Source organism: Zophobas morio, unplaced genomic scaffold (assembly GCF_036711695.1).
Source record: "Zophobas morio isolate AGI-343-1 ecotype UQ-CSIRO unplaced genomic scaffold, CSIRO_AGI_Zmor_V1 ptg000021l, whole genome shotgun sequence".
Taxonomy (NCBI): Eukaryota; Metazoa; Arthropoda; class Insecta; order Coleoptera; family Tenebrionidae; genus Zophobas; species Zophobas morio.
The window spans coordinates 17897287-17925263 of NW_026972126.1; the positions used below are offsets into that span (position 1 = coordinate 17897287).

Sequence of the window (27977 nt, forward strand, 5' to 3'; positions counted from 1 at the left end):
TTCTTGGATTTTTCGGATTTCTGGTATTTCTCGGATTTCTTGAATTTCTCGATTTTCTCGAATTTCTTGGAATTTTTGATTTTCTTGGATTTCTGGGAATTTTGGGATTTCTTGAATTTCTTGGGTCTTGGATTTTTGAGTTCTTGGGTTTTTGGATTTCTCGGATTTCTTGGAGCTTTGGGATTTCTTGGATTTCTTGGATGTCTTGGATTTCTTGGATTTCTTGGATTTCTTGGATTTCTTGGTTTCCTTGTATTTCTTGGATTTCTTGGATTTCTTGGATTTCTTGGATTTCTTGGATTTCTTGGATTTCTTGGATTTCTTCGATTTCTTTGATTTCCTGGATTTCTTTAATTTCTTGGATTTCTTCGATTTTTGGATTTATTGGATTTCTTAGATTTCTTCGAATTCTTGGATTTCTTGGATTTTTGGGATTTCTTGAATTTCTTGGCTTCTTGGATTTTTTGGATTTTTTTGATATTTTGAATTTTTTTGGATTTTTTGGATTTTTTGGGTTTCTCGGATTTCTCGTATTTCTTGGATTTCTTGAATTTCTCTATTGATATATAGCTAATATTTCAAAATAATCGCTTTGGTAGTTTTGGATAGATTCTGTATTTTTGGACAATTTCGAAAATACAGCTGAATTTTTGAGTTCTTAAGCTCTTGTGTTCTTGGATTCTTTGGGGTTTTTTAATTTTTTGAATTTTATGGATTTTTGAGATTTCTGGGATTTCTCGGATTTCTTGGAATGGTGGAATTTCTTAGATTTTTTGTATCTCTTGGATCTCTTGAATTTTCGTGATTTTTGGGATTGCTTGGATTTCTTACATTTGTCGGATTTCTAAGATTTCTCGGACTTCTTGAATTTCTTGGAATTTTAGGATTTCTAAGATTTCTTGGATTTCTAGGATTTTTGGGTTCTTGGGTCCTTGGATTCTTTGAATTCTTTGGATTTTTTGAATTTTTTGAGTTTTTCGGTTTTTTTGGATTTTTGGGATTTCTTGGATTTCTTGGATTTTTCGGATTTCTGGTATTTCTCGGATTTTTAGAATTTCTCGAATTTCTCGAATTTCTTGGAATTTTTGATTTTCTTGGATTTCTGTAAATTTTGGGATTTCTTGAATTTCTTGAATTACTTGGGTTCTTGGATTTTTTGGATTTTTTTGATATTTTGAATTTTTTTGACTTCTTGGAATTCTCCGATTTCTTGGATTTCTCGTATTTCTTAGATCTCTTGGATCTCTTGGATCTCTTGGATCTCATGGACTTTTTGAATTCCTTGGATTTTTGGGATTTCTTGGATTTGTTGAATTCCTTGGATTTTTGGGATTTCTTGGATTGCTTGGTTTCTTGCATTTTTGGGTTCTTGGGTTCTTGGATTTCTTGGTTTTCTTGAATTTTTCGGATTTCTCGAATTTCTCGGATTTCTTGGAATTTTGAGGTTTCTTGGATTTCTTGTATCTCTTGGATCTCTTGGATTTCTGGTATTTATGAGATTTCTTGAGTTTCTTTCTCATGAATTTGTTGGACTTCTTGGATTTTTGAGATTTTTTGGATTTCTTGGATTCCTTGGATTTTTGGGATTTCTTGGATTTCTTGCTGCCTTGCATTTTTGAGTTCTTGGGACTTTGGGATTTCTAGGATTTCTTGGATCTCTTGAATTCCTGGGATTTTTGGGAGTTCTTGGATTTCTTGAATTTCTTGGGTTCTTAGGTTCCTTGGATTTTTTGGGTTTTTTAGATATTTTGAATTTTTTGGATTTTTCGGATTTCTCGGATTTCTTGGAATTTTGAGATTTCTTGGATTCCTTGTATCTCTGGGATCTCTTGGATCCCTTGGATTTCTTAGATCTCTTGGAACTTTGGGATTTCTTGGATTTCTTGGATCTCTTGAAGTTCTGGGATTTTTGGGAGTTCTTGGATTTCTTGAATTTCTTGGGTTCTTGGGTTCCTTGGATTTTTTGGGTTTTTTTGATATTTTGAATTTTTTGGATTTTTTGGATTTCTCGGATTTCTTGGAATTTTGAGATTTCTTGGATTTCTTGTATCTCTGGGATCTCTTAGATCCCTTGGGTTTCTTAGATCTCTTGGAAATTTGGGATTTCTTGGATTTCTTGGATCTCTTGAATTTCTGGGATTTTTGGATTACTTGTATTTCTTGGGTTCTTGGGTTCCTTGGATTCTTTGGTTTTTTTTGATATTTTGAATTTTTTGGATTTTTCGGATTTCTCGGATTTCTTGGATCACTTGGATTTCTTGGATCCCTTGGATTTCTTGGATCTCTTGGATTTTTGGGATTTTTGGGATTTCTTGGATTCCTTGAATTTCTTGGGTTCTTGGGTTCCTTGGATTTTTTGGATATCTTGGATGTCTTGGATTTCTTGGATGTCTTGGATCTCTTGGATTTTTGGGATTTTTGGGATTTCTTGGATTCCTTGAATTTCTTGGGTTCTTGGGTTCCTTGGATTTTTTGGATATCTTGGATGTCTTGGATTTCTTGGATGTCTTGGATTTCTTGGATGTCTTGGATTTCTTGGATTTCTTGGATTTCTTGGATTTCTTGGATTTCTTGGATTTCTTGGATTTCTTCGGTTTCTTCGATTTCTTCGATTTATTGGATCTCTTAGATTTCTTCGAATTCTTGGATTTCTTGGATTTTTGGGATTTCTTGAATTTCTTGGCTTCTAGGATTCTTTGGATTTTTTTGATATTTTGAATTTTTTGGATTCTTTGGATTTCTTGGGTTTCTCGGATTTCTCGTATTTCTTGGATGTCTTGAAATTTCGAAAATACAGCTGAATTTCTCAGTGCCTCCCTGCATGAAATTTTTGACATTTTTCGAAGCGTCGAAAAATTTTCTTTCTTGGATTCTTGAATTTTTGAGTTCTTGGCCTCTTGGGTTCTTAGATTCTTTGAATTTTTTTAATTTTTTGAATTTTATGGATTTTTGGGATTTCTGGGATTTCTCGGATTTCTTGGATTCTTGGATTTTTTGGATTTTTTTGATATTTTGAATTTTTTGACTTTTTTGAATTTTTTGGATTTATTGGATTTCTTGGATTTCTTGGGTTCTAGGATCGTTTTAAGTTTTTTGATACTTTGAATTTTTTGGATTTTTTGGATTTCTTGGATTTCTTGGATAATTGGTATTTCTTGGATTCTTGGATTCTCGGATCTTTGAGTGCTTGGGTTGTCGGGTTCTTGGATACTTTGGATTCTTCAGATTTTTTGGACTTTTTGAATTTTTTGAATTTCTTGGATTTTTTGGATATATAGCTAATATTTCAAAGTAATCGGTTTGGTAGTTTTGGATAGACTCTGTCTCTTCTATTTGTCAGTATTTTTTTTGGTGTGTATTTTTGGACAATTTCGAAAATACAGCTAAATTTCTCAGTACCTCCCCGTATGAAATTTTTGACATTTTCGAAAGCAACGTCGAAAAATTTTCTTTAGTTAATTTCGACCTCTTAGAAGTTTTTACGGCTTCATTTCTCCGAAAATTTTTAAAATTTTTCCGAAATCACCAAAATGGAAATACAAAATTTTGAGTTATTTTAAAAATCTTGTTTTGGTTCCAAATATTTCGAAAACGAGTAGTCCTATTGCCTTTATTTTGAATTATTTTCCCTGATAGACGTGTCATTGGTAGGCGAACGCAATTTTTTTAATAATTTTTGGCTACTTAGTTTCCCGATATTGTGCCAATTTTCGATATTCGTTTGTAATATTGTCCGTGACTATAAGCTCGTCGAAATCTTCCAGAAGTTATTTTGAACTACGTTTGGTCGAACATGAAATGTAAAAATTTTGAAATATATAAACATTTGTTGGTTACCAAGTTTTTTCAAAATTGCTCTAAACATATCCTTAACGAAAATCTATAATTACTCCGGAATTTCGATATTCGTCTGTAGTTTTGATCCGTGACTTTAAACACGCTGTGTTTTTGCATTCAGCTCGTGGAAATCTGTCTTCCAGAATTTTTTGTAGATTTTTAACAGTAGGGTTCTAATAAAAAGGTTTTCTCAGATACACATTTATTTACAACAAAATGAAAACGCATTTGCCCTAGAATCCGCTCTTTAGACTAATGAGCGTTCTTATTCTTCTAGCACCTCATTTCCAGCGCCAACTGTCTCCACCACCAGTTCCAAAAATACCCCCATTGCAATTTCACCCAAAATTCGCACGCAACTTTTACGACTTTTCTTCTTCCAGGCAAACCGTGCCATCGCCATCAGCACCTAATGTCTAGAAGTTCTCACCTCCGCGGCATGATCAAATCGGCTTCGAGCGACACCGACCTCTACAAACACTTCCCCGACTGGCCCCTCTACGCCATCGAATTCCTCTCCTACTGTATGAAAATGGATCCCCACGAACGCGCGACCTCCGACGAACTCCTCAGAAATAATTACTTCGTGCACGACAGATTCCCGCAAAAGTTTTTGCCGGCCTTGCGCGACAAAGTCAACACGGAATTCAACAATAACCCGCTCCTGAGGAAGTACAAGACTGAGATCCTCATGTCGACCGACAAAAAAGAGGAAGCGAAGGCGAGAAAACAAGGCGACCAAGTGAGGTGGAAGTTCAGCCTGGCCGAAGGCAGCATCAAGAGGAAGTACGGTTACGACGTCTTCACGAACGCCGACGACAAGAACCTGATCAGCCTGTCGAAGACGAGCCAGAGGCTGAGCGTGATGCAGAAGTCGGGGCAGAACCTGGGCAAGAACGCGTCGGAGAAGAACTCGTCGAAGGAGAAGAAGAACGGCAGCACGGCCGAGATGCAGATGCTGGAGAAGTCGCTGGAGAGTCTGGCGAAGTTTTCGCAGAAGACCGAGCGGCCGGTGTCCGCGGTCAAGCAGGAGGGGGTGGGGGAGAGTCCGCTGCTGCCGCCGTCGCCGCCGCAGTTCCAGTCACTCCAGCCGGGTCTCGGGGACTTTAATAAGTCCCCGAACGTGCTGCACCCTAGCATCAACAATATTAGTTTCAATAGGGATCCGCCGAAGAGGTCGCCGAATTTGCTGCAGAGTCTCACGGTTAAGTCGAATTTGAACCAAGTGCCGCTGTTGAGTAACCCCAGGACGCAGTTTTTGAAAAAGTTTGAAAAGAACGCGGATAGTATGGGGGGGAATTTGGAGAGTGGGGGGAGTGGGTGGCTGGGGAGTTTTTCGACGGGGGTTCCGAAAAAGAAGGAGCAGAAGGCGAGGAATGATGTTTTTACGTTGCCGAATTTGCCGGGAGGTAAGTGTTTATTGATTTTTTTTGGAAAAATGTGAATGTAACTTTTAATCTAGCCAGTTTTGCCTACCACTAATAAAGATTAGACTTAACTAGTTGTCAATCTACTATATCATGACATAATAATAGTAAGGTCAGGCCAGGTCAGGTCAGGTCAGGTCAGGTCAGGTCAGGTCAGGTCAGGTCAGGTCAGCTAAGCTAGAACTATACATAGGAGCTACAAAGTAGATGTTTGAGCCACAAAAGAAAAACATCTAAAATAAGAAAAATGAAACTAAATCTAGAAAGTAAACGAAGAGTTAGTGAACAATATAATAGAGTTGTTGAAAACAATGGTTAAAAAAATTTCCGACACTATACTTTTAAGAATATTAAACTTCAAAGTTGAAAAATTAACTTCGTAATTCTGATGTGTTTTGATGAACTACTATTATTATTATTGCTACAACGTCACTTTTTACTGTTGAGAGATGTAATTTTTGACGATTTTTATCGGAATTTTAGACTGTTAATTAAATTCACATTAAAATATGTAATATCAGATTACGATGTTAATTGTTCAAATTTAAAGTTTAACATTTTTCAAAAATTTGGTTCCGGGATTTTTTAACCATTTTTTCGAGTTCTTTACAGCCTTCTTAAAAATGTACTATCGAGCTTTTCCGTTATTTTTGGATCACCTTGTATAATTAAAAGACTAAAAACAGAAATAATTAGTGTTAATGCAATTAAAAAGAGAACGATCATTGAGCAAAGGCGTACATGATTACGGTAAAAAATTGAACTAGTCAGATCTGAAAAAATTGACGGTGAAATCATTGGAATCTTCTTTTCATAAAATCCGTCACTGCTTTGCGATTTGGGAAAAGGATTGTTTGGATTATTTGGGTTCTTTGGGGTCTTTGGGTTCTTTGGGTTTGTTCGATTCTTTGGATTCTTTGGATTTTGTGGATTTTGTGGATTCTCTCGATTCTCTGGATTTTCTGGATTCTCTGGATTCTTTGAATTTTTCAGATTTTTTGGGTTATTCGGGTTCTTCGGAATCTTGAATTTCTTGGATTTTTTTGATTTTTTTGATATTTTGAATTTTTTTGATTTCTTGGATTTCTAGGATTTCTCGGATTTCTCGTATTTCTTGGATCTCTTGGATCTCATGGATTTCTTGGATTTTTTGAATTCCTTGGATTTTTGGGATTTCTCGGATTTCTGGGAATTTTGGGATTTCTTGCATTTCTTGAATTTCTTGGATTTTTTTGATATTTTGAATTTTTTTGATTTCTTGGATTTTTAGGATTTCTTGAATTTTTAGGATTTCTTGGATTTCTTGAATTCCTTGGATTTTTGGGATTTCTTGGATTGCTTGGTTTCTTGCATTTTTGCGTTCTTGGGTTCTTGGATTTCTTGGATTTCTTGGTTTCCTTGGATTTTTGGAATTTCTTGGATTTCTCGAATTTCTCGGATTTCTCGAATTTTTCGGATTTCTTGGAATTTTGGGGTCTCTTGGATTTCTTGTATCTCTTGGATTGTTTGGATTATTTGGGTTCTTTGGGGTCTTTGGGTTCTTTGGGTTTGTTCGATTCTTTGGATTTTGTGGATTCTGTCGATTCTCTGGATTCTCTGGATTCTTTGAATTTTTCAGATTCTTCGGGTTATTCGGGTTCTTCGGAATCTTTGGATTCTTGGAATTCTTTGGGTTCTCTCAAGTTTTTCGGGTTCTTCAGATTCTTTGGATTCTTTGGATTCTTTGGTTTTTGGATTTTTGAATTTCTTGAATTTCTTGGATTCTGTGGTTTCTCTGGATTCTTTGGGTTCTTCAGATTACTCGGATTCTTCGGATTCTTGGGATTCTTCAGGTTCTTCGAGTTCTTCATATTCTTTGGATTCTCTGGATTCCCTGGATTCTCTAAATTTTTTGGATTCTTCAGGTTCTTCGGATTCTGTGGATTCTTTGGATTTTCTGGGTTCTCTGGATTCTCTGGATTCTATGGTTTCTTTGGATTCTATGGATATTTGGGTTCTTTTTGGATTCTTTGGGTTCTCTGGATTTTTTGGATTTTGGGATTCTGGGGATTCTTCGGATTCTTCGGGCTCTTCGGGTTCTTTGGTCTCTTTGGATTCTTGGAATTTTTCGGATCCTTCGGGATTTTAGTTTCTTTGGATTTTTTGGATTTCTGGATTCTCTGAATTTTTTAGATTTTTTGGATTTCTTGAATTTCTTGGATTTCTTGGATTTCTTGGATTTTTTGGGTTCTTCGGGTTCTTTGGATTCTTTGGATTGTATGGATTCTTTGTTTTCTTTGGATTCTTGGGATTTTTCGGGTTCTTCGGTTCTTTGGATTTTCTGGATTCTCTGCATACTCCGAATTCTTTGGGTTCTTCGGATTTTTCGGATTCTTCGGATTCTTTGGATTCTCTGGGTTATCTGGAGTCTCTGGATTCTCTGGATTCTTTGGTTTCTTCGGATTCTTCGGATTCCTCGGATTCTTGGGATTTTTCGACTTCTTCCAGTTCTTCGGATTCTTTGGATTCTTTGGATTCTCTGGATTCCCTGGATTCTATGAATTTTTTTAATTCTTCGGGTTCTTCGGATTTTTCGGTTTCTTCGGATTCTTCGGGCTCTTGGAGTTCTTTGGTCTCTTTGGATCCTTGGAATTTTTCGGATTCTTCGGGATTTTAGTTTCTTTGAATTTTTTGGATTTCTGGATTCTCTGAATTTTTTAATTTTTTTGGATTTCTTGAATTTCTTGGATTTCTTGGATTCTTTGGATTTTTTGGGTTCTTCGGGTTCTTTGGATTCTTTGGATTGTATGGATTCTTTGTTTTCTTTGGATTCTTGGGATTTTTCGGGTTCTTCGGTTCTTTGGATTTTCTTGATTCTCTGCATACTCCGAATTCTTTGGGTTCTTCGGATTTTTCGGATTCTTCGGATTCTTTGGATTCTCTGGGTTATCTGGAGTCTCTGGATTCTCTGGATTCTTTGGTTTCTTCGGATTCTGCGGATTCCTCGGATTCTTGGGATTTTTCGACTTCTTCCAGTTCTTCGGATTCTTTGGATTCTCTGTGTTCTCTGGATTATTTGGATTCTTCGGATTCTTCGAATTCTTGGAATTTTTCGGATTCTTCGAGTTCTTCGGATTCCTTGTATTCTCTGGATTCCCTGGATTCTCTGAATTTTTTGGATTCTTCGGGTTCTTCGGATTTTTCAGTTTCTTCGGATTCTTTGGATTTTCTGATTTTCTGAATTCTCTAGATTCTATGCATTATTTGGATTCTTTGGATTCTATGGATATTTGGGTTCTTTTGGATTCTTTGGATTCTCTGGATTTTTTGGATTTTGAGGATTGTGGGGATTCTTCGGATTCTTCGTATTTTTCAGTTTCTTCGGATTCTTTGGATTTTCTGGGTTCTCTGGATTCTTTGGATTCTATGGATGCTTTGGATTCTTCGGATTCTATGGATATTTGGGTTCTTTTGGATACTTTGGATTCTTTGGATTTTCTGGATTATCTGGATTTTTTTGGATTCTGGGGATTCTTCGGGCTCTTCGGGTTCTTTGGTTTCTTTGGATTCTTGGAATTTTTCGGATTCTTCAGGTTCTTCGGGTTTTTAGTTTCTTTGGATTTTTTGGATCTCTGGATTTTCTGAATTTTTTAGATTTTTTGGATTTCTTGAATTTCTTAGATTTCTTGGATTCTTTGGATTTTGAGTTCTCCGGATTCTTTGTTTTCTTTAGATTCTTGGGATTTTTCGGGTTCTTCGGTTCTTTGGATTTTCTGGATTATCTGGATTTTTCTGATTTTTTTGATTTCTTGGATTCTGTGGGTTCTTTGGCCTCTTTAGGTTGTTTGAATTCTTTGGATTCTGTGGATTGTTTGGATTCTCTGGATACTCCGGATTCTTTGGATTCTTCGGATTCTTAGGATTGTTCGGATTCTTCGAATTCTTCCGATTTTCTGGATTCCCTAGATTCTCTGAATTTTTTGGATTCTTAAGAGTTCTTCGGGTTCTTCGGATTTTTCGTTTTCCTCGGATTCTTTAGATTCTCTGGGTTCTCTGGATTCTCTCGATTCTATGAATTATTTGGATCCTGGATATTTGGGTTCTTTTTGGATTATTTGGATTCTTCGGATTTTCTGGATTCTTTGAATTCTTTGGAGTCTGTGGATTGTTTGGATTCTATGGATCCTTTGGTTTCTTTGGATTCTTGGAATTCTTCGGATTCTACGGGTTCTTTAGTTCCTTGGATATACAGAGATTTTTGATTTTTTGAATTTCTTGGATTCTGTGGGTTCTTTGGGCTCTTTAGGTCCTTTGGATTCTGTGGATTCTCTGGATTATCTGTATAATCCGGATTCCTTGGATTCTATGGATTCTTTCGATTATTTGGATTTTCTGGATTTTTTGGGTTCTTTGGATTCTTCGGATTCTTCGGGTTCTTGGGGTTCTTCGGGTTTTTTGGTTTCTTTGGATTCTCTGGGTTCTCTGGATGTTTGGATTTTTGGATTTCTTGAATTTCTTGGATTTCTCAGATTCTTTGAATTCTTTGGGTTCTTTGGATTCTTTGGGTTCTTTGGATTCTGTGGATTCTTTAGATTCTCTGGATTCTTTGGATTCTTCGTATTCTTCGGATTCTCCAGGTTTTTCGGGTTCTTTGGGTTCTTTGTATTCTTTGCATTCTATAGAGTATTTGGAGTCTTGGGATTCTTAGGATTCTTCGGATTCTTCGGATTCTTGGGAATCTTCGGGTTCTTTGTATTCTTTGGATTCTCTGGATTCTTCGGGTTCTTGGGGTTCTTTGGTTTCTTTGGATTCTTAGAATTCTTTGGATTCCTCGGGTTTTTTGGGTTTTTTGGATTCTTTGGATTGTTTTGATTCTTTGTATTTCTTGTATTATTTGTATTCTTTCGATTCTTTGTATTCGTTGGATTCTTTGGATTCTACTATTTCTGATCTAAGTTGTTCTGTCCTGACCTGCTTAACCTTACCTGACTTGACCTCGTCCTTTTCCAACGTCACAATTTATATCATTTTCATTTCACGTCGTTGTTGAACTAATACCAAAGTCATCTATGGTCGAAAAATACTGTCGTCACTCCTAATAAAACGACGAAACGTTCGGGTACTTAATGTAAAGAAATTTGGAGTACATTTATGTGATTTGCGTACTTGCGTGCGTTTCAAGAGCTTGATGGACGGTTTAATGACTGAAATCTGATTAGCAAACCCTGAAGAAAGACCAAACGAAATTTGAAAACTTGTGACGAAAAAGTTAAAGCAAAAATCTTCCCGAGCTCAGTACTTCAGAGTCTTTTATTGGGACCACTTCTGGATCATACAAATATAAAAGAAACAGCTGAAGAATTCAAGCTGTAAATGGACAAAAGAATCTGACTTTTGTAGTCTGGAAATCAGAAGCGATGATTGTAGTCGAAAAAAACAAATCCAAGAGATAAATTTTACCGTTCAAAATAAAAAGATTGAGATAAAGGGAGAAAAGGAAAACCACAGCAGGAATGCTAGGCAAAAACTACGAACCACAAATTTGGTAGATATGATACTGGAAAGGAAAATGAGGATTGGAAGAAGAAAAACGAGAGGGAAAAGAAAAGAAAGACACTACATTTGTCGAAAATATTAATGTTAGCCCAATAAACATCAAATTTCGCCATTAAAATTAGTAGCTGCGAGCATTGACTATCTACCTTCCAAATACACTTTTAATTTCAGTTTTATCAAATTTTCTCTATGCCGCTCAGGTAGATTAGATTACATAAAATGCACTTGTCCGTACATGACCATGAACAGAAAAAAAAATTCTAGTAACATCTAGGCCTCTCTATGGTTAACGATAATAATAATGGTGATGATATGACTTAATTGTTTAAAGTGGTTTCAAACCTACGTAGACGATTATAGACAATTCAATATTTACTCTGTTACAATATATTTGTATACACTATGTATACAATGCATAAAAATAACGGTTGTAAAATAAAAATAAAACCCAATATTTTAAAATGACTATAATCTTTTACTAGCGTGTACAATTTTATCTTATTCTGAATGAATCCGTGTAGGTGTCAGCAACTTTCCAGGACCATTAATTTTGTCAACTTTTTTGTTTTTACCGCAATAGGCTTCCAGATAAAATCTGGTGAAGAGATAAATCATGAGCGAGAAATTAATTAGGGCACAAAAATGCAGGTATCTTGGATATGGGTATTCAGATTCTGTTGTATCTACGGCAATCGTAAAAACCATCGTACGGTGCTGAGCCTAAAATACCATAGATGTATATATTTTGGGCGAGGATGTAACGGTGTACATACAATTTGTAGCAAGGGTACTTCCTAGTTCCTAAAAAATATTTGGCGCCTATCCAGGATGTACCTACCAAATATTACAACATGAAAAACATGTAAAAAGGTTATCTGTCTGTGGCTCTTTCGGAGGACGAAAAAACCCTGGAAAAATACGTACCTAGGTACTTATATCACCAAGAGTTGATGGATTTACCGTCTCTATCATATCATATACTTTGAGCAAGATGTACTTGTAACAAAGTACCATCAATGTGTAATACATTGTAAGTTCTGACTCTTCAGTGGGTCCACAAAAACGATTTAATTTGAATAAAAGGGGCACTAACTGTAATTTTGGTAAAATAAATTAGCATCACCCTTTTTAACGAAGAGGTACGCGTTGAAAAATATTTGAGGACTTTTTTCATCTCAAACTGCTGCCTGTTCTTCATCCAGATTGGTCCCAGTTTGAGGACGAATAAAAGGTAGAAAACTATGAGAATTAAAGCCTGGAGTGGTGATTGCATAAGCGTAAAATGGCAAATTTCTGCGACTGAAAAAATATCAGATTTAAAAAATTAATACCGAACTGAATTTTTTTCACAACAACAGTACACTAGTGTCCAAAAAAACAGATATTAAATAAGATTAACTTACTTCCCATTGTTGTTAAAATCACGATCTACAAGTCTGTTTAAGATAACAAAATGGTGCAAAATGGGTTTGTTTAAAAGTTACATTTGTACATTCCTGGTGAATTTTTTTGTAAGTTCTATATTTGCTGTTTCAGCTACAGGTAGCCCAAACAAAAATAAGAAGAAGATCACGTCAGAAACGGACTTGCTCCAATCGAACATCACAGTGACACCAGTGAGTACTAATTTTAACCAGTAAAAATAAATATCCCTGACATGTAGTTTCACCCTCCATACTAACACCACAATTTTCTTTCAGAGAATACAATCATCTACCTCACAAAAACTTTCACCATCCAAAAACTCAAATAGTTTTCCTCTGATGTGATTTTCATACTCAACGTTTGTATATAGGTTGCTGGTTTTGTAAAAGTTGTTTTCATTTTAGGCCTACAGATATAAGAAAGCTAAAAGGAAACTCAATATTTTGGATATTTCACTTCCTTTGTCTGTTAAAGAAAAAGGAGAAATTTAATTTTTTATTATATAGACTCAATTATTATGTACCATGTTATATGATTTAAATAAATGTATATTTATATGGTGTTTCTTTTTACGACGATGCAACTAACAATACCCCGTAATACCCCGAATGACAACTTGAATTCGGATGTATTATCCGTTCACGATCTGCTATATAAATATTCCCTGAACTTTTTTCGTTAGGTTATGTTTTATTAAATTAAAGGTTAAAAAATATGCCAGAAATATAAACATTATTGGCGATACTTTCAGTTTTCAGTAGCAATAACCAAGTTAACGGTATCCATTTCTTAGAAAGTATAAAACTTCACGCTATTTAAAACAGTTATTAAGGAACAAACACTAAAATTTCACTTAAACATTGTTTTTATGTGAATGGGGGTTCTAAATACGACTATTGTCGCATGCCACATTTAGCGTCTCATCTTTAATTCTCAATCATCAGTTCGTTCTGCTCACCCACTCTTCTTAGAAATGGAAATTTCGACCTTTGTGAACAGCCTGTTTCCATATCTTCCAACTTCTTTTTTCACTTTTCTAAGATTACTATAAGGGTTGATAAAAGACAACAACCTTGCTCTAGTGGTTTGATGGGTTTAGCTCTTCTGAAACACTTTTCCGGCCTTAAATTGAATGATTTATCTATAGGGGCAAGTGGTACATAGTGGGACGCGGTACATAGTGAGATTTCTTGTATAACACAAAATTTAATCGAAGCAGTGCAACTAGAATTTTAAGATTCAGTTCTACAACATCCTAGTAAACGTGGGTGATAACGCAGTGGTTGCCATTTAAAAGTATTTTTGTAATACACCAACTGATTTCGGTAAGAACTGTTCTGTGTGTGGTTACGAGAAACATGTTGATGGGCGTATTTTTGTTCAATATACATGAAATTCTTGCAATTTTTCGCCATAACTTCAAAAACATGAATCTAAGCTAGTGCATGTGTTGCAATTCATAAGAGCCCTATCACTTTAATAAAATCGTACCTGATTTTCATTTATGCATGACGGTATTTACTGGGACAGTCTGGTATATAGTGGGACAATTATACTTAACTTAAGCGTTGTATCATATATAACTCTGAAAAAAAAAATGTTGGTAGGAGTCCAATATGCCCAAATATCCAAGGAGAAGTATGGCAAAAAGGTTTCTCGAAAGTCAATTGCGTCTACGAGAAAGCAGAGAGAAAATACGTAATGCCGTCCATGAGGTATTTCAAGAAATATGACTATACGACAAGCAGCAGACCAGTATGAAGTTAGTAAATCTGCTCTTCATAGGAAAATTACGAAATATAAAAGTTTGGAAGATGAAGACAAGGAGAGATTTAATTTTTCCCGAGAACATGGTTTGAAATGCGTTTTTACTACGGAGGAAGAAACTCTTCTAAGACAATATTTGATTGAAGCTGCGCAAATGTGCTATGGTTTGAGGGTTTGACACTCAAATCAACTCGGGAATTGGCCTATAGATTTGCCATAGCAAATGGAAAAAATGTGCCACAATCATGGGAAAAAAATAAAATGGCTGGAGTGGAATGGGCTCACTGTTTTCGAAAACGAAATCCCGATCTTGCACTTCGTACTCCAGAGGCGACTAGTTTGAGTAGAGCGACTAGTTTCAATAAACATAATATTGGGCAATTTTTTACCAATTTACGGGAAGTGTTGGGCAAATTTAATTTTCAACCAACACAAATCTTCAATTGTGATGAAACAGGTATTACAACTGTACACAGACCCCCTAAAATACTAGCATCATCTGCCCAACGACAAGTTGGGAAAGTTACTAGAAAGAATACAAGAAAAGGCAGAAAGAAAGCGCAGTCAACAATTATTTTAACTGATACACCAGTTAAAAAGAAAATTGAAGAGGAACATCGAATAAGATTATTAAAACAAACGAAGAAGTTGCAACCTAATAAGGTAAAGAAGAAGGTATTTGAGGAAAGTTCAGATTCTGAAGACGTGAATGAATAGGAGTTTGCGAATGATTCTACAGACATGGAGAGTTTTACAGAAGAAGAAGATTTCAATAACAATTTAGATGAAGTTTTGGTAGAAGATTACATTTTGGTTAAATATGCTACAAAAAAGACTGTTCGGCACTACGTTGGACAAGTAAAGGCAATACGAAATGAGGAGTTTGAAGTAAGATTTAAAAAAAAATTACTTGGTTCTAAATTTGTTTTTCCTGACAAAGATGACGAAGACTTCGTTGACAAGGAAAACATAATTCTAAAATTGCCCAAACCATTTGTGTCCGGTGCGACGCAGAGTTCGATCCGACAACTTTCGTTCAATTTAGATCTTAGTCAATACAACCTTTTGTAACTTATATGTTCCTTGTACATTACTAAAAATACATATTATTCTTATAAACTTTTTGTGTGAGTAGATTTGTTCATAATGAGTTGCGTTTGAATAGTCCCAGTATATACACTGTCGTTTCCCACTGTATACCACCCGGTGGTTTATTATGGGACAAATGGTACATAGTGGTATAACTTTTTTTTTACGTTAAAAAATTTGTTTTTTAAGTTTTGGGGGTTGATTACATTACCCGACACCGTTTACCTAACAGTAAAACAATATATGATTTGAAAAAATCTAAATTTGCCAAAATTATGAAGAAAAGTTTTTTTACGTCCCATTTCGTACCACTTGCCCCTATAGCTATTACTAATGTTTACGTAAATGCTCTTTATTTGCTTTTACTAAGTACTTCCAAACGCTTATTAATAAGAACGTTACTATACCCTTTCTCCAGGTCCATGAAGAGTTACAAAAAAAATGAAAATGCTTAAAATTTGATGCACAGTAACAGATGATCTAACTAAAATTATACTTATTTTGTTGTACCGCACGCAAATGTTTTGAGCCTATGGGCGGATCATTTTTACCGGTCGTCACCGAAGGAGGCGGTCCAAATCGTCCAAGGGCAGAATTTGTAGGTAGGCTCAAACTACAACGAAATTTACGTGTTGACCAAATTCTTACTCTGAATTAGTTTTAATTTTAACCCTATCTAAAATGTCCAGAATATGATGAGTCTATACTTGTGATTTACCATTCCATTAATATTTTATGGATTTGTTTATAGATACAGGGTTTTGTAGATACTGAGTCAATTTATTTTATTGAAGAAATCAAGAATTGCAAAACTGAATACTTTGAAATCTTGTCAATTAGTTAGAAAAAAAAAAAACCTGTCCTGCTCTAATAACATCGAGAATATGCTCAAAATCACACTAATATTAGGTCTAATTGTGCCGACCATAGTTATAAAATTCACATTAAAGTAAGTCACGGACATTTTTTTAAGTGTACTACATTTCAAAAAGCAAAAAAAATGTTCAGTTTATAAACATCTTAATTTTGGTTTAAAGTTTATCAATCATATTTGACGCTTTATTTTATCCGTTCCATTTGTTATCCTTTACTGCGGTCTCTCTTGGGTCGAGGTGTAACACCGGACCATACGTTCTTCGACCGACAGGATAATTTATTACTTCCGACATCTTTTCGGTGACAAATTTAATCTTTGCATATTCAGCATAGTTAGTGAACTCGTTGTGACCACTGAAATATACAAAGAGTAAATTTTGAAATGGAACGAAAGTCGAAGAATACTTTCAAAGCCACGATCAAAATGTATTTGCTTATCTTCGCCAAAAAATGCATGACGTCATCGTAAAATTTGATATGATGAGTCTATACCTGTGATTTATCATTGCAGTAATATTTTTTAGATTTACTTATACAGCCTGTCTCAAAAAAAGGTCACTTCGATTTTCGATTTTTCGTTTTTTCGACCAACAGCTTCATCGAATTAGATTTTTCAGTTTCCATTTTTCTATCAAATTTTCGATTTTATTACTTTCTAATTTTCTGATTTTTCAAATTTGCGGTATTTTGATTTTTCGAGTTTTCAGTTTTTTCGTTTTTCGGTTTTTTAATTTTTCGTTTTTTTGATTTTTCGATGTTTCGATTTTTTAATTTGCCATTCTTTCAATTTTCGATTTTTCGTCTTTCCATTTTTAGATTTTTTTATTTTTCTGTTCGTCAGTTTTTAGACTTTGCAATTTTTTTGCATTTTTCGATTACTTTCCGATTTTTTTGAATTTTGAATTCTCGATTTTACGTTTTTAATTCTTCGATTTCCGATTTTTCAATTTTCCGGTTTTTTAATTATTCTATTCTCGATTTTTCGATTTTCCATTAATCATAACATTTTTCGATTTTTCGGTTGTTTTATTTTTCGACCTTCAATTTTTCAACTTTCGATTAAATTCGATTTTCCATTTTCTGATTTTACGATTTTTCGATTTGCGATTTTTCGATTTTCGTTTTTCCGCTTTTGTGGTTTTTCGATTTTTCTGTTTGTTTCAGTTTTTATGGTTGTGCAATTTGCAGCTTTTAGATTTCAATTTTGTTACTTTCCGATTTTCCACTTTTCGATTTTTTGATTTTTTTTCGATCGTCGTTTTTTCGATTTTCATTTTTTCGATTTTTTGATTTTTCAATTTTTAGGCCTTGCAATTTTTTTACTTTTCGCTTTTTCGAGTATTGTTTCATCGAATTTTCGAGTTTTCGATTTTTGATTTTTCGGTTTTTCCATTTTCCGATTTTCGATTTTTCGATTTTCCATGTTTAGATATTTTTCGATTTTTTTTTATTTTTCGATTGTTCTGTTCGTCAGTTTTGAGACTTTGCAATTTTTACTTTTCCACTTTTCTTTTATTTTAGTTTCGGATTATTCGATTTTTGAATTTTCGTTTTTTTTTAATTTTTCGTTTTCCGATTTTTTAATTTTTCGATTTTTCGGTTTTTTAATTTGTCGATTCTCGATATTCCGATTTTCGATTTTTCGATTTTCCAATCTTCGATTTTTCAATTTCCAGTTTTCGATTTTCCACGTTTTGATTTTACGATTTTTCGATTTTTCTGTTCGTCAGTTTTTAGGCTTTGCAATTTGTTTACTTTTCGATTTTTCTATTATTTTTTTCCAGTTTTTTTATTTTTGAACTGTCGAGTTTTCAATATTATGAATTTTCGAATTTTCGGTTTTCCTATTTTTCGATCTTTGATTTTTCCATTTTTCGGTTTTTTGATTTTTCAATTCTCGGTTTTTCAATCTTGCAAATTTTCGATTTTTCAGATTTGTGAATTTCCAGTTTTTCGATCGACCTACGTATTAGATTCATTGAATTTTCGATTTTCGGTTTTTCCATTTTTAGATTTTTGATTTTCCAGATTTGTATTTTCAGATTTTCTGTTTTTCGCATATCTGATTTATCAAATTTTGGATTTTTCGGTTTTTCGATTTTTCGATATTTGGTTTTCGAATTTTCGATTGTTCAGTTTTCCATTTTTCAGCTTTTAGACTTCAATTTTTTTACTTTTCGATATTCCGATTTTCGATTTTTCGATTTTCCAATCTTCGATTTTTCAATTTCCAGTTTTCGATTTTCCACGTTTTGATTTTACGATTTTTCGATTTTTCTGTTCGTCAGTTTTTAGGCTTGCAATTTGTTTACTTTTCGATTTTTCGATTATTTTTTTCCAGTTGATTTTTGAATTGTCGAGTTTTCAATATTATGAATTTTCGAATTTTCGGTTTTCCTATTTTTCGATCTTTGATTTTTCCATTTTTCGGTTTTTTGATTTTTCAATTCTCGGTTTTTCAATCTTGCAAATTTTCGATTTTTCAGATTTGTGAATTTCCAGTTTTTCGATCGACCTACGTATTAGATTCATTGAATTTTCGATTTTCGGTTTTTCCATTTTTAGATTTTTGATTTTCCAGTTTTGTATTTTCAGATTTTATGTTTTTCGCATATCTGATTTATCAAATTTTGGATTTTTCGGCTTTTCGATTTTTCGATATTTGGTTTTCGAATTTTCGATTGTTCAGTTTTCCATTTTTCAGCTTTTAGACTTCAATTTTTTTACTTTTCGATTTTCCATATTTTCGAGTTTCAATTTTCAGATTTTTGATTTTTCGATTTTCTTTTTAAATCTTTGAATTTTTCGGTTTTGATTTTTCGAATTTTTGATTTTTAATTTTTCCATTCTTCGGTTTTTAGACTTCAGTTTTCTTTCTTTTAAATTTTTCGTTATTCTATTTCCCGCTTTTCAGAATTTTCGATTTTCAGTTTTCAGACTTTCAATGATTAGAATTTTGGATTTTTCAGTTTTATGATTTTTCGATTTTTAGAAAATTTGAGTAGTCGAATTTTCGATTTTTCAATTCATCGATTTTTCTATGTTCAATTTTTCAATTTAAATTTTGCGATTTTCAATTTGTCCATTGTCGATTTTTAGAATTTTCGGTTTTTAAATTTTTCCATTCTCAACTGTTAGACTTCAATTTTGTTACTTTCCGATTTTTTGGTTTTCGATTTTCCAATTTTCAGAATTTCCAAGTTTCTTTATTCAGATTTTGGATTTTTCACTTTTTCGATTTTAGATTTTTCGAATTTTTGTTTTTCCAATTTTTTGCTTTTTCGATTTTTCTGTTCCTTTCAGTTTTTAGGCTTTGCAATTTATTTTGCTTTATATATTTTGATTATTTTAATTTCCGATTTTTTTTATTTTTCTTTTTGATTTTTTTAATTTTCAATATTACAAATTTTTGAGGTTTGTGAATTTCCACTTTTCGATCGACCTAGGTATTTGATTCATTGAATTTTCGATTTTTTGATTAGCCATTTTTTGATTTTCGATTTTTACGATTTGTATTTTTCGATTTTCTGTTTTTTGCATTAGTGAATTTCAGTTTTTCCGATTTTTGATTTTGCGCATATTTGATTAATCAAATTTTGGAAAAAGTTACCATGCTACAAAAACTTCAAAACATCTACAATATTTCAAAGTATTCAGTTTTGCTATTCTTGATTTCTTCAATAAAATAAATTGAGTCAGTCATTAACTTTTTTGAGACACCCTGTATAACCAAATATAAAAAATATTAATGCAGTGATAAATCACAAGTATAAAACTCATCATAGGATATATTCTGCAAAATTTTGAGGTGACGTCATACATTTTTTAGAGGGGATAAGCAAATATATTTTAATTAAAAATGTATCATGTTTATCATGATTTTAAAACATCTGCAAGATTTCAAAGTATTCGATTTTGCAAATTCAAAATTAAATTGCAAAATATTGTTTTATAATTTTGATTTTTTTTCCAAAAATCTGGACGTTTCGGATAAAAACTCAACACGGAGTCATAAACTACATGTGTAGGACTATGTTACTGTATACAATTTAAAACCCATTTATTATGCATAAATTTGAAGTGACGGCATCACATTATTGGTGGGGATGATTAGACAAAATTAATAATTTTGCAACATTTATGAAAAAAATATCAGTTAACAAAAATGGCACGTTTTTATTATTATGCCAGTTACATGTCACTCAACGACAATATCGTTTTCTTTTTAAGAGTATTTTATTTGAAAAAGTGATGCAATTTTTTATACGGAACAATTGGTCGAAAGATGTTAGAAAGCAAAATAATTCATGTCCGGACCATCGTTACTCACGAACGAAAGTGACCATTATTTTATGGGAACAACTACCTGCTAAATCTTCTCCGACAAATTCGAGAGAACTGGTGTGAGCCATAAATATTTCTTACCAAATGTATATTAAACAAATGATATAACTACTGTCCGTCCCGTTATTGTCAATAAAATTTTATAGGGTAAAATGTGAATTTCGTTGTAGTTTGAGCCTACCTACAAATTCTGCCCTTGAAGGATTTGGACCGCCTTCTTCGGTGAGGGCAGGCAAAAACGATCCGCCCATAGGCTCAAAACATTTGCGTGCGATTGTACGTCAGGTAGTTTTTCACATACTACCTTGGTAAATTTAGAACGAAAGATGCGTAAAAATATCACCCCCCGACAAGCTATAATTCACCCCATTTCCATTATTTCGCTATGAAAATCTGTATCATCACCGTCATTTTCAAATTCAGATTCTGAATCAGATTTACCTAGCGAAATAATGAAAGGAGGTATAGATTTGTACGAAAGATTTCCCATATTTTTACCAATCTGCCAAAATAAGTTTTTTACATTGTTTACAAAAATTTTGCCACATGCTTGGAGTACATTTAGAAAGCGTCTCAAGCCATAAATTCTCCACCCTATTTTTTAATGAAGGTTGAGAATTTATATGCTTGTTGTAATAGTTCTTACAAAATCCCCACGCCATTTCAATTGGATTATACTGATGATGGTACGGAGGTAATCTAAGAACTTCATGGCCACTTTTTCTTAATGTCTCGTTTACCAAATATCTTTTTTTCAATTGTTTCTGAAGGGTTTAATTAAATCCCACAACTGTTTGTTCGAAAATTTTTTGTCAAATTCAACACTATGTTTAAAGAACCATTCTTGCATTTCGTATTTTTTACTAGAAAAAGTGGGTGGTTTATCCAACTGAATCGAATGATACATTGTCTAAAACCACCATACATTTTTGGTTCAACTTTGCCAAAGCAGGAATGAGCTGATTAACCACCCAATTTTGAAAAATTGTCCCGTCCATCGTTTTATGATAGTCTCTATCGTTATTTTTTGAATTTAAAAAATTGTTCAAGAACCCCGTTGAACAACCCGCGTGGAGAATAGTAAACCTTGATCCTTCACTTTTAATTTTGGTGGGATTGCTTTTTAGATCAGTATCCTGCACCCAGCGACGAATGGGCGAACCATTTTGATCGATCCATGTTTCATCCAAATACCCGAAAGTCAAATTTTCACAAGAATTTAGAAACTGTAAATCTGTTCTCAAAAAAGTAATTTTGGCTGCAATCACATGTTTTTGTTCACATAGAATTTTGCGACCATTTACTTCCCTGTGTTTATAACCCATTGACTTAAGAATTTTGTATAATGTGGTTCGCCCCCCTTTAAATTCCAACTGTTCCCTAGAATATGCCAAAAGAGTGAAATATTCGTTTTTTTCATTAAGTTGCCAAATTTGTCGTTGCAGGTCTTTCCGAAACATATAATTTGTAAATAAATCCGTTGGTTTTCGCTTGCCAGATATAAATGAAGTAGAAAAGTGGCAATCCAGCTCAAAGCAAATGTCAGTCAGACTACTGACAGACAAAAAACTAAATCATCAAATCACTTAATCCAACTTAAAGAAAAAATATCAAAGCCTACTTTACTATAGGTATAAAGATCGTGAATGGATAATATTGATAGGCATGACCATGAAAAGTAAAAATAAACAAAACTAGTAGATACTGTATATTGTGAACTAGCACTTGATAATGATAATGGTGACGGTTTAATTATCCAGCGTATTATTATTAGTCATTTATAGACAGAGACGGACGCTTCAAAAATGCTTATAACTTACTATAGAAGGTTCAGTACGTATAACTAAAGTTACTTTTCTAAAAATGGAATATATGATGTAGAGGCAGTATATACCTAAATGTAGTAGTAGAGCACTACCAAAAAAGTTGCCTTTATTACAATAAAAAATTTATAGGGTTCTAGATGACCTCGAAAATTCTAACATATGTATGAACAATTTGGGAAACAATGTAAGGGTTTTAAGCCTTCTTTGAAAAAAGGAATTTCTTTAAGAAGAACCTAAAACATCCAGTTTGTAGAGTATTAAAGCACTGCTTACTATTCAGAGACTTTGTATAAAGTCGGGGATTAAATAAAATTTGGATCAGGAGAAATATTGTAAACAAAGGCTGCAAAATAAGAACAAAAACCAATATATTAAGTAAACTGACTACAAACTTTCACCAGCGTGTACAATTTTTATTACTATTCCGAATGATTACGTGGAAGTGTGAGTAACATTCCCGAAGCGCCAATTCTGTCAAAATTTTTGTTTTTGGCGCAATAAGCTTCCAGGTAAAATCTGCTAAAGAGATAAACCATGAGTGAGAAATTAATTAGGCCAACCAATTGCATGTGCATTGGATACGGACATTTATCATTTATTGCGTCAACGGCAGTGGTAACAAGCATCGTAGAGTGCTGAGCCTAAAATACCATACATGTATATATTCTAGGTGAAGATGTAACAGTGTACATACAAGTTGTAGCAAAGTGATGCACTTCTTCCACCATAATTGTCTTAAACTTCCGTTAATACTGAGCAAGTAGTATGTGTACATTAAGGAATGCACAAACGTATTCCAAACACCAAAAACCAAAATTGGGCCCAGAGGGTACTTCCTACTTTCTAAAAAATATTTGGCGCATATCCAAGATGTACCAAATATTACAACATGATGATAAACATGTAGAAAGGTTATTTGCCTATGACTTTTTCGGAGGACGAAAAATCCCTGGAAAAATACGTCCCTATTATAGGTACTTATATCACCAAGAGTTGATGGATTTACCGTCTCTACCATATCATACACTTTGAGCAAGATGTACTTGTAACAAAGTACCATCAATGTGGAATACATTGTAAGTTCTGACTTTTCAATGGGTCCACAGAAAAGATTTAATTTGAATAAAAGTGGCACTAACTGAAATTTTGGTAAAAAAAATTAGCATCACCTTTTTTAACTCACCTCAACGAAGAGGGACGCGTTGAAAAATATTTGAGACGTGTTGTACAACATCAGGACTTTTTTCATCTCAAACTGCTGCCTGTTCTTCATCCAGATTGGTCCCAGTTTGAGCACGAATAAAAGGTAGGAAACTATGAGGATTAAAGGGTGGAGTGGTGTTTGCAGAAGCGTAAACTGACAAATTTCAGCGACTGAAAAAATATTAAATGTCTATAATGAATCGTGCAGGCGAAAGTTTTTTGAACAAGAATAACTTACTTCCCATTGTTGTTAAAATTACGGTAAGTTTACGCTCGTGAAATTGCTTCTGAAGTGCTGCTACTTGTATTAGCTATACGAAATGATAAAATATTTTAAATAATAATTAAGTGTGACGACACGATAGTGCAAGCGGCGATAAAGTAAAAGATTAACCGCAGTAAAGTGCTTGTGCTTATGTGTACATTCCTGTGGTAAATTTTTCAGCTACAGGTAGCCCAAACAAAAATAAGAAGAAGATTACGTCAGAAACGGACTTGCTCCAATCGAACATCACAGTGACACCAGTAAGTACTAATCAGTGACAAGAATTACAGACAATAAATGGAATACTGGAAAGAGAAAGAGAAGAATGGTAACAAAAGGAGAGAAGCTTCGAAGAAAGAATCAATAATTCAGAGAAGAAGGTGGAAAAGAAAGAGAGGCAAGAAAGAAGAAACAATTTCATAATTACGGGTATGGAAATAAGGGAAAGAACAGATGCAACAGAAGTAGAGGAAAATTTGAAAAAAGAAATTGAGGTAGAACTAAAAGTGTTGAAAACATAATTATAGGGAAAGAGGAAAGCAAGAAAATACTGGTTAAGACGCTTTGGGAGGAAAAACAAGAGGTGATGAAGAATAAAAATAAACTGAGGGGAAAGAGAATATACATATATTGATATTGATTGGACAGTACAAGAGCAAACAATTCAAAAAGGAATTAGGGAGATAGCTAAAGAGGAAAGAAAAAAAGGATACACAACAAGGATGGGATATAAGAAGCTGGAAGTAGGGGACAAAATGTATATATGGAATGAAAATAAAGGAAAATTGGAAGAAAAATTTCTCAAATCAGGTCAGCACTAACCGAAGAAAGAAACACAAAGGGGGGGGGGGGTAGTAATGATGGGACAAATAAAGACTTTAGGTTTAAGAATGTAGATTTTGTACATAATAGGGGAATGGGAAAGAAGAATGGGGAAGATAAAAATGGTTTAAAATTACTCTTTTGGAATATTGCGGGTTTGAAAAAGAAAGATAACTTATTTTGGAACTACGTGAAAAATTTTGATTTTGTGGGACTAACAGAAACATGGATACTAGAGAGAGACTGAAAGAAACTGAAAGACGTGTTACCAAAGGAATTTCAGTGGAAATTGCAAGGGGCAAAAAAAGAAAAACGCAAGGGTAGAGCAAAAGGTGGAATCATAACAGGAGTGAAGAAAGATATAAAAGAAATAGGAGAGGGGGCAATAGAAATGGAAGGCCTAGTTGAAAGAAAACTGATTGTAAATAAAAAAAGATGGAGAATCTGTACAATATATAGTAGAGGAATGAGAAACACGAAACAAGAAATACAAGAAAAAATAGAAGAGTCCGAAGAAGAATTTCTATTGTTAGGAGGGGACTTTAATGCCAGAATAGGGAACAAAAGCAGGGAAAAAGACGGGGAAAACACACGAAAATCGAAAGATAAAGTAGAAAATAAAGACGGAAAATTGCTATGGGAATTAATTGAAGAAAGAGGTTGGGAAGTCTTGAATGGGGTGAAGGAAGGGGACGAGGAGGGGGAGTTTACCTGGATAGGTAAAAGAGGGGAATCGGTAATAGACTACGTAATAGTAAACGGATTAGCAAAAGAAGAGGTAGAAACATTCAAGATAGGAGAAAGAGTGAACTCCGATCACATGCCACTAGAAGTAAAAGTGAGGGGCATAAGTAGAGGGAGCGGATGCTTAAGGAATGAAGTAGGAAAAGAGAAGAAGATATGGGTATGGAATGAAAAAGGAATTGAGCATTATAAAAAAAAAATGTTGGAAGTGGAATTTAAAGAAAAGGAACTGAAAAGAAAATGGAAGAATTAAAAAGAGAAATTGAAAAAGCAGCCATAAGAAAAGAAATTGTAACGACAAATTCAGAAAAGAGAAACAAATGGTGGATAGCAGATGCAGAGATTTAAAAACAGAAGCAAGGAAATGTTTACGAAGGTGGAAAAGGGGAAAGGTTAAAAGAAGAGTACTGGCAAGCAAAAAATAATTATAGAAAACGATGCAAAGAAAAGAAAGAAGAGATACAGCAAGAAGAAGAAGAAAAAATTAAAGCCATAAGAACTGAGCAAGAGGTATGGCAGTATATAAATAAAGAACGGAAGAACAAAATCACGATTAGTGAAGACATACCTATAATACAGTGGAAGAAGCATTTTATGAAACTGTTGAATGGAAAGGAAGAGAGAATTGTAGTGCAAGATAGTAAAACCGGGATTGGTGGTAGAGAAAGGGAAGCGGAAATTCGAGTAGAGGAAGTAGGAAAACAAGTAGGAAGACTGAAAAGGGGAAAAGCACCGGGGAGGGATGGGTTGGTAAACGAAGTGTGGATATTTGGGACGGATGGGATGATTGAAAGATTGAGCGAGTTAATGAATGATGTGTGGACGGGTAAAGGTTTTCCCAGGGAATGGAGAGTAGGACAAATATGCCCAATTCATAAAAAGGGCAGTAAAGAAAAAGTAGAGAATTATCGGGGAATAACTCTTCTCAATACGGCATATAAACTGTACGCAATGGTGTTAAATGAAAGGTTGGTGACAGAGATGAGCGAAAAGAGTATATTACCGGAAAGTCAAGCGGGATTTAGAAGAGGTAGAGGGGCTATGGACAATGTATATATCCTGCATCATCTAATAGAAAAAGAGTTGCTAAAGGAAGGAGGTCGGGTATATGCACTGTTTGTAGACCTAAAAGCCGCGTTTGATACGGTGGACAGAGAGTGTTTGTGGGAATGCATGGAAAGAAGAGGACTGAGTGAAAAGTTAATTGTAGCAGCAAGAGAGATTTATAGAGAGACAGTGACTAGTGTGAGAGTGCGAGGAATAGAAAGCGAAATGTTTTGGACTACGAAAGGATTGAGACAGGGATGCCCATTAAGTCCTAGTCTGTTTGCTTGTTACATAAGCGATATCGAGGAAATGTTTAGAGGAGTACAAGCGGGACGAATTGTGGTGGGGAGAGAAAAGGTATGGTGTTTGGCATTTGCAGATGATTTGGTAATATTGGCGAAGGATGAATGTGGAATGAATAAAATGAAAAAAAATCTGCAAAGATACTTTAAAAGAAAGAAACTGGAGGTAAATGTAGAAAAAACAAAATGATGGTGGTTAGAAAAAAAGGGAGAAAAGGGGAGGAAAAAGTGTGGCGTTGGGAAGATCGAATCATAGATACAATAAAGGAGTTTAAATATTTAGGATTTAAGTTTACAACAACTAACACGGTAAAAGCACACATAAGAGAAAGAAGGGTCAAAGCAATGCAGATAATGGGAATGGTGTGGAGTATAGGTGAGAGAATATTTGGACATGACGTAAGAAGAAGGATGAAAATGTTTGATAGTTTAGTTAGGAGTGTATTAATGTATGGAGTGGAGATATGGGGATGGAAGGAATAAGCAGAGATTGAAGGAGTACAAGAAAAATATTTGAGGTGGATGTTAGGGCTACGGAAAGAGACGCCAGGCTATATAGTAAGAGAAGAATGTAAACGAGAGAAACTAAGAGTATACACTGGGAAAGGAGCTGTAAAGTATGATGAAAGATTGAAAGAAAGAGAGGAATGTAGGGTATTGTATGAATGCTAGAAGGAAAAAAAAAGGAAGCAGGGAAAGAACATCACAAGGGTAGACAAGGATATGATGAAAGACTGGGATACGCATGGATGGAAATAGAGAGAAAGAGAGAAATGGGGGTGAGTATGAGAGAAGAGTTGTGTATGCGTGACAGAGACATAGATAAACAAGAGAGAAGAGCGAGTGTAAGTAATTCTAGGTACAATGCAGACTATAGAAAGATAATAACAGAAACAATACCAAAGTACCTAGACAGAGAAAGCGCGAAAGGTGAGAGAATGTGTAGGATGTGTGGAGAAGGGCGAGAGACGATAGAGCACATGCTGCATGACTGTGAGGAGAGCAAAGAAAGAGAGGAGAGTGTGACAGAGATATTGAATGAAGACGGAAGAGGGGTGGAATGGATGAAAGAAGTGGAGAGGACAAGAGTAAGGCTGGGGCAAGGGGGGATGGGGTAAAGGAAAGAAAAATTAGTTATTTAGTTTATAAAATGTATTTATTTGGTTTTTGTTAACTAGGGAAAAAAATTGTAGTGTCAAGAATCTTTTTAAGCCCTTAGGGTAAAAAAATAAACACTTACTACTATACTTGTCCAAAAGGTATAAGGTTATATGACCATCATAAAAGTAGTTGACCGCAAATAAATACCCCCTTTGTGTGGTTCGCACTAACCTTACCGGTTGGCAATAAATCGTCTTCTAAACATTTCTTGCTCACATTTAACAGAGCCGGCTTTCAGAGCGAGTGGTTATTTCGGAACCCTCAGCGGCTACAGGTAGTAAAGAAATAGTAGAGTGGTGGATTTTCA

At 34.4% G+C, this 27977-nt stretch overlaps 2 protein-coding genes and 1 long non-coding RNA gene across 4 annotated transcripts in view; 2 read left to right on the plus strand and 1 right to left on the minus strand.

The window, feature by feature from the left end:
- LOC135131748 (cyclin-dependent kinase-like 4) overlaps positions 1–5146 on the plus strand; it is a gene marked incomplete at its 3' end in the record, with an annotated part of 69396 nt that extends 64250 nt beyond the window's left edge. The window contains exon 5 of the mRNA XM_064059596.1: positions 4221–5146. Within this exon, the coding sequence (XP_063915666.1) occupies positions 4221–5146 (926 nt within the window). The remainder of the gene's footprint in view (positions 1–4220) is intronic.
- An 18-nt stretch (positions 5147–5164) lies between these two features.
- On the plus strand, positions 5165–12740 carry LOC135131985 (uncharacterized). 2 transcript variants are annotated; one of them, XR_010280963.1, is made up of 3 exons: positions 5165–5246; positions 12336–12415; positions 12629–12740. It is a non-coding gene; the product is annotated as an uncharacterized LOC135131985 (long non-coding RNA). The 2 variants fall into 2 exon arrangements; XR_010280962.1 differs by lacking the exon at positions 12629–12740 and adding an exon at positions 12500–12618.
- A 9805-nt stretch (positions 12741–22545) lies between these two features.
- LOC135131749 (very long chain fatty acid elongase 4-like) lies at positions 22546–23574 on the minus strand. Its single transcript, XM_064059597.1, has 5 exons — positions 23568–23574; positions 23310–23500; positions 23133–23264; positions 22821–23075; positions 22546–22767 (listed from the first exon to the last, which is right to left on the minus strand). The coding sequence occupies exons 1-5, from the start codon at positions 23572–23574 to the stop codon at positions 22546–22548; spliced, it is 807 nt and encodes a 268-aa protein (XP_063915667.1).
- Between the last annotated feature and the right edge of the window lie 4403 nt (positions 23575–27977).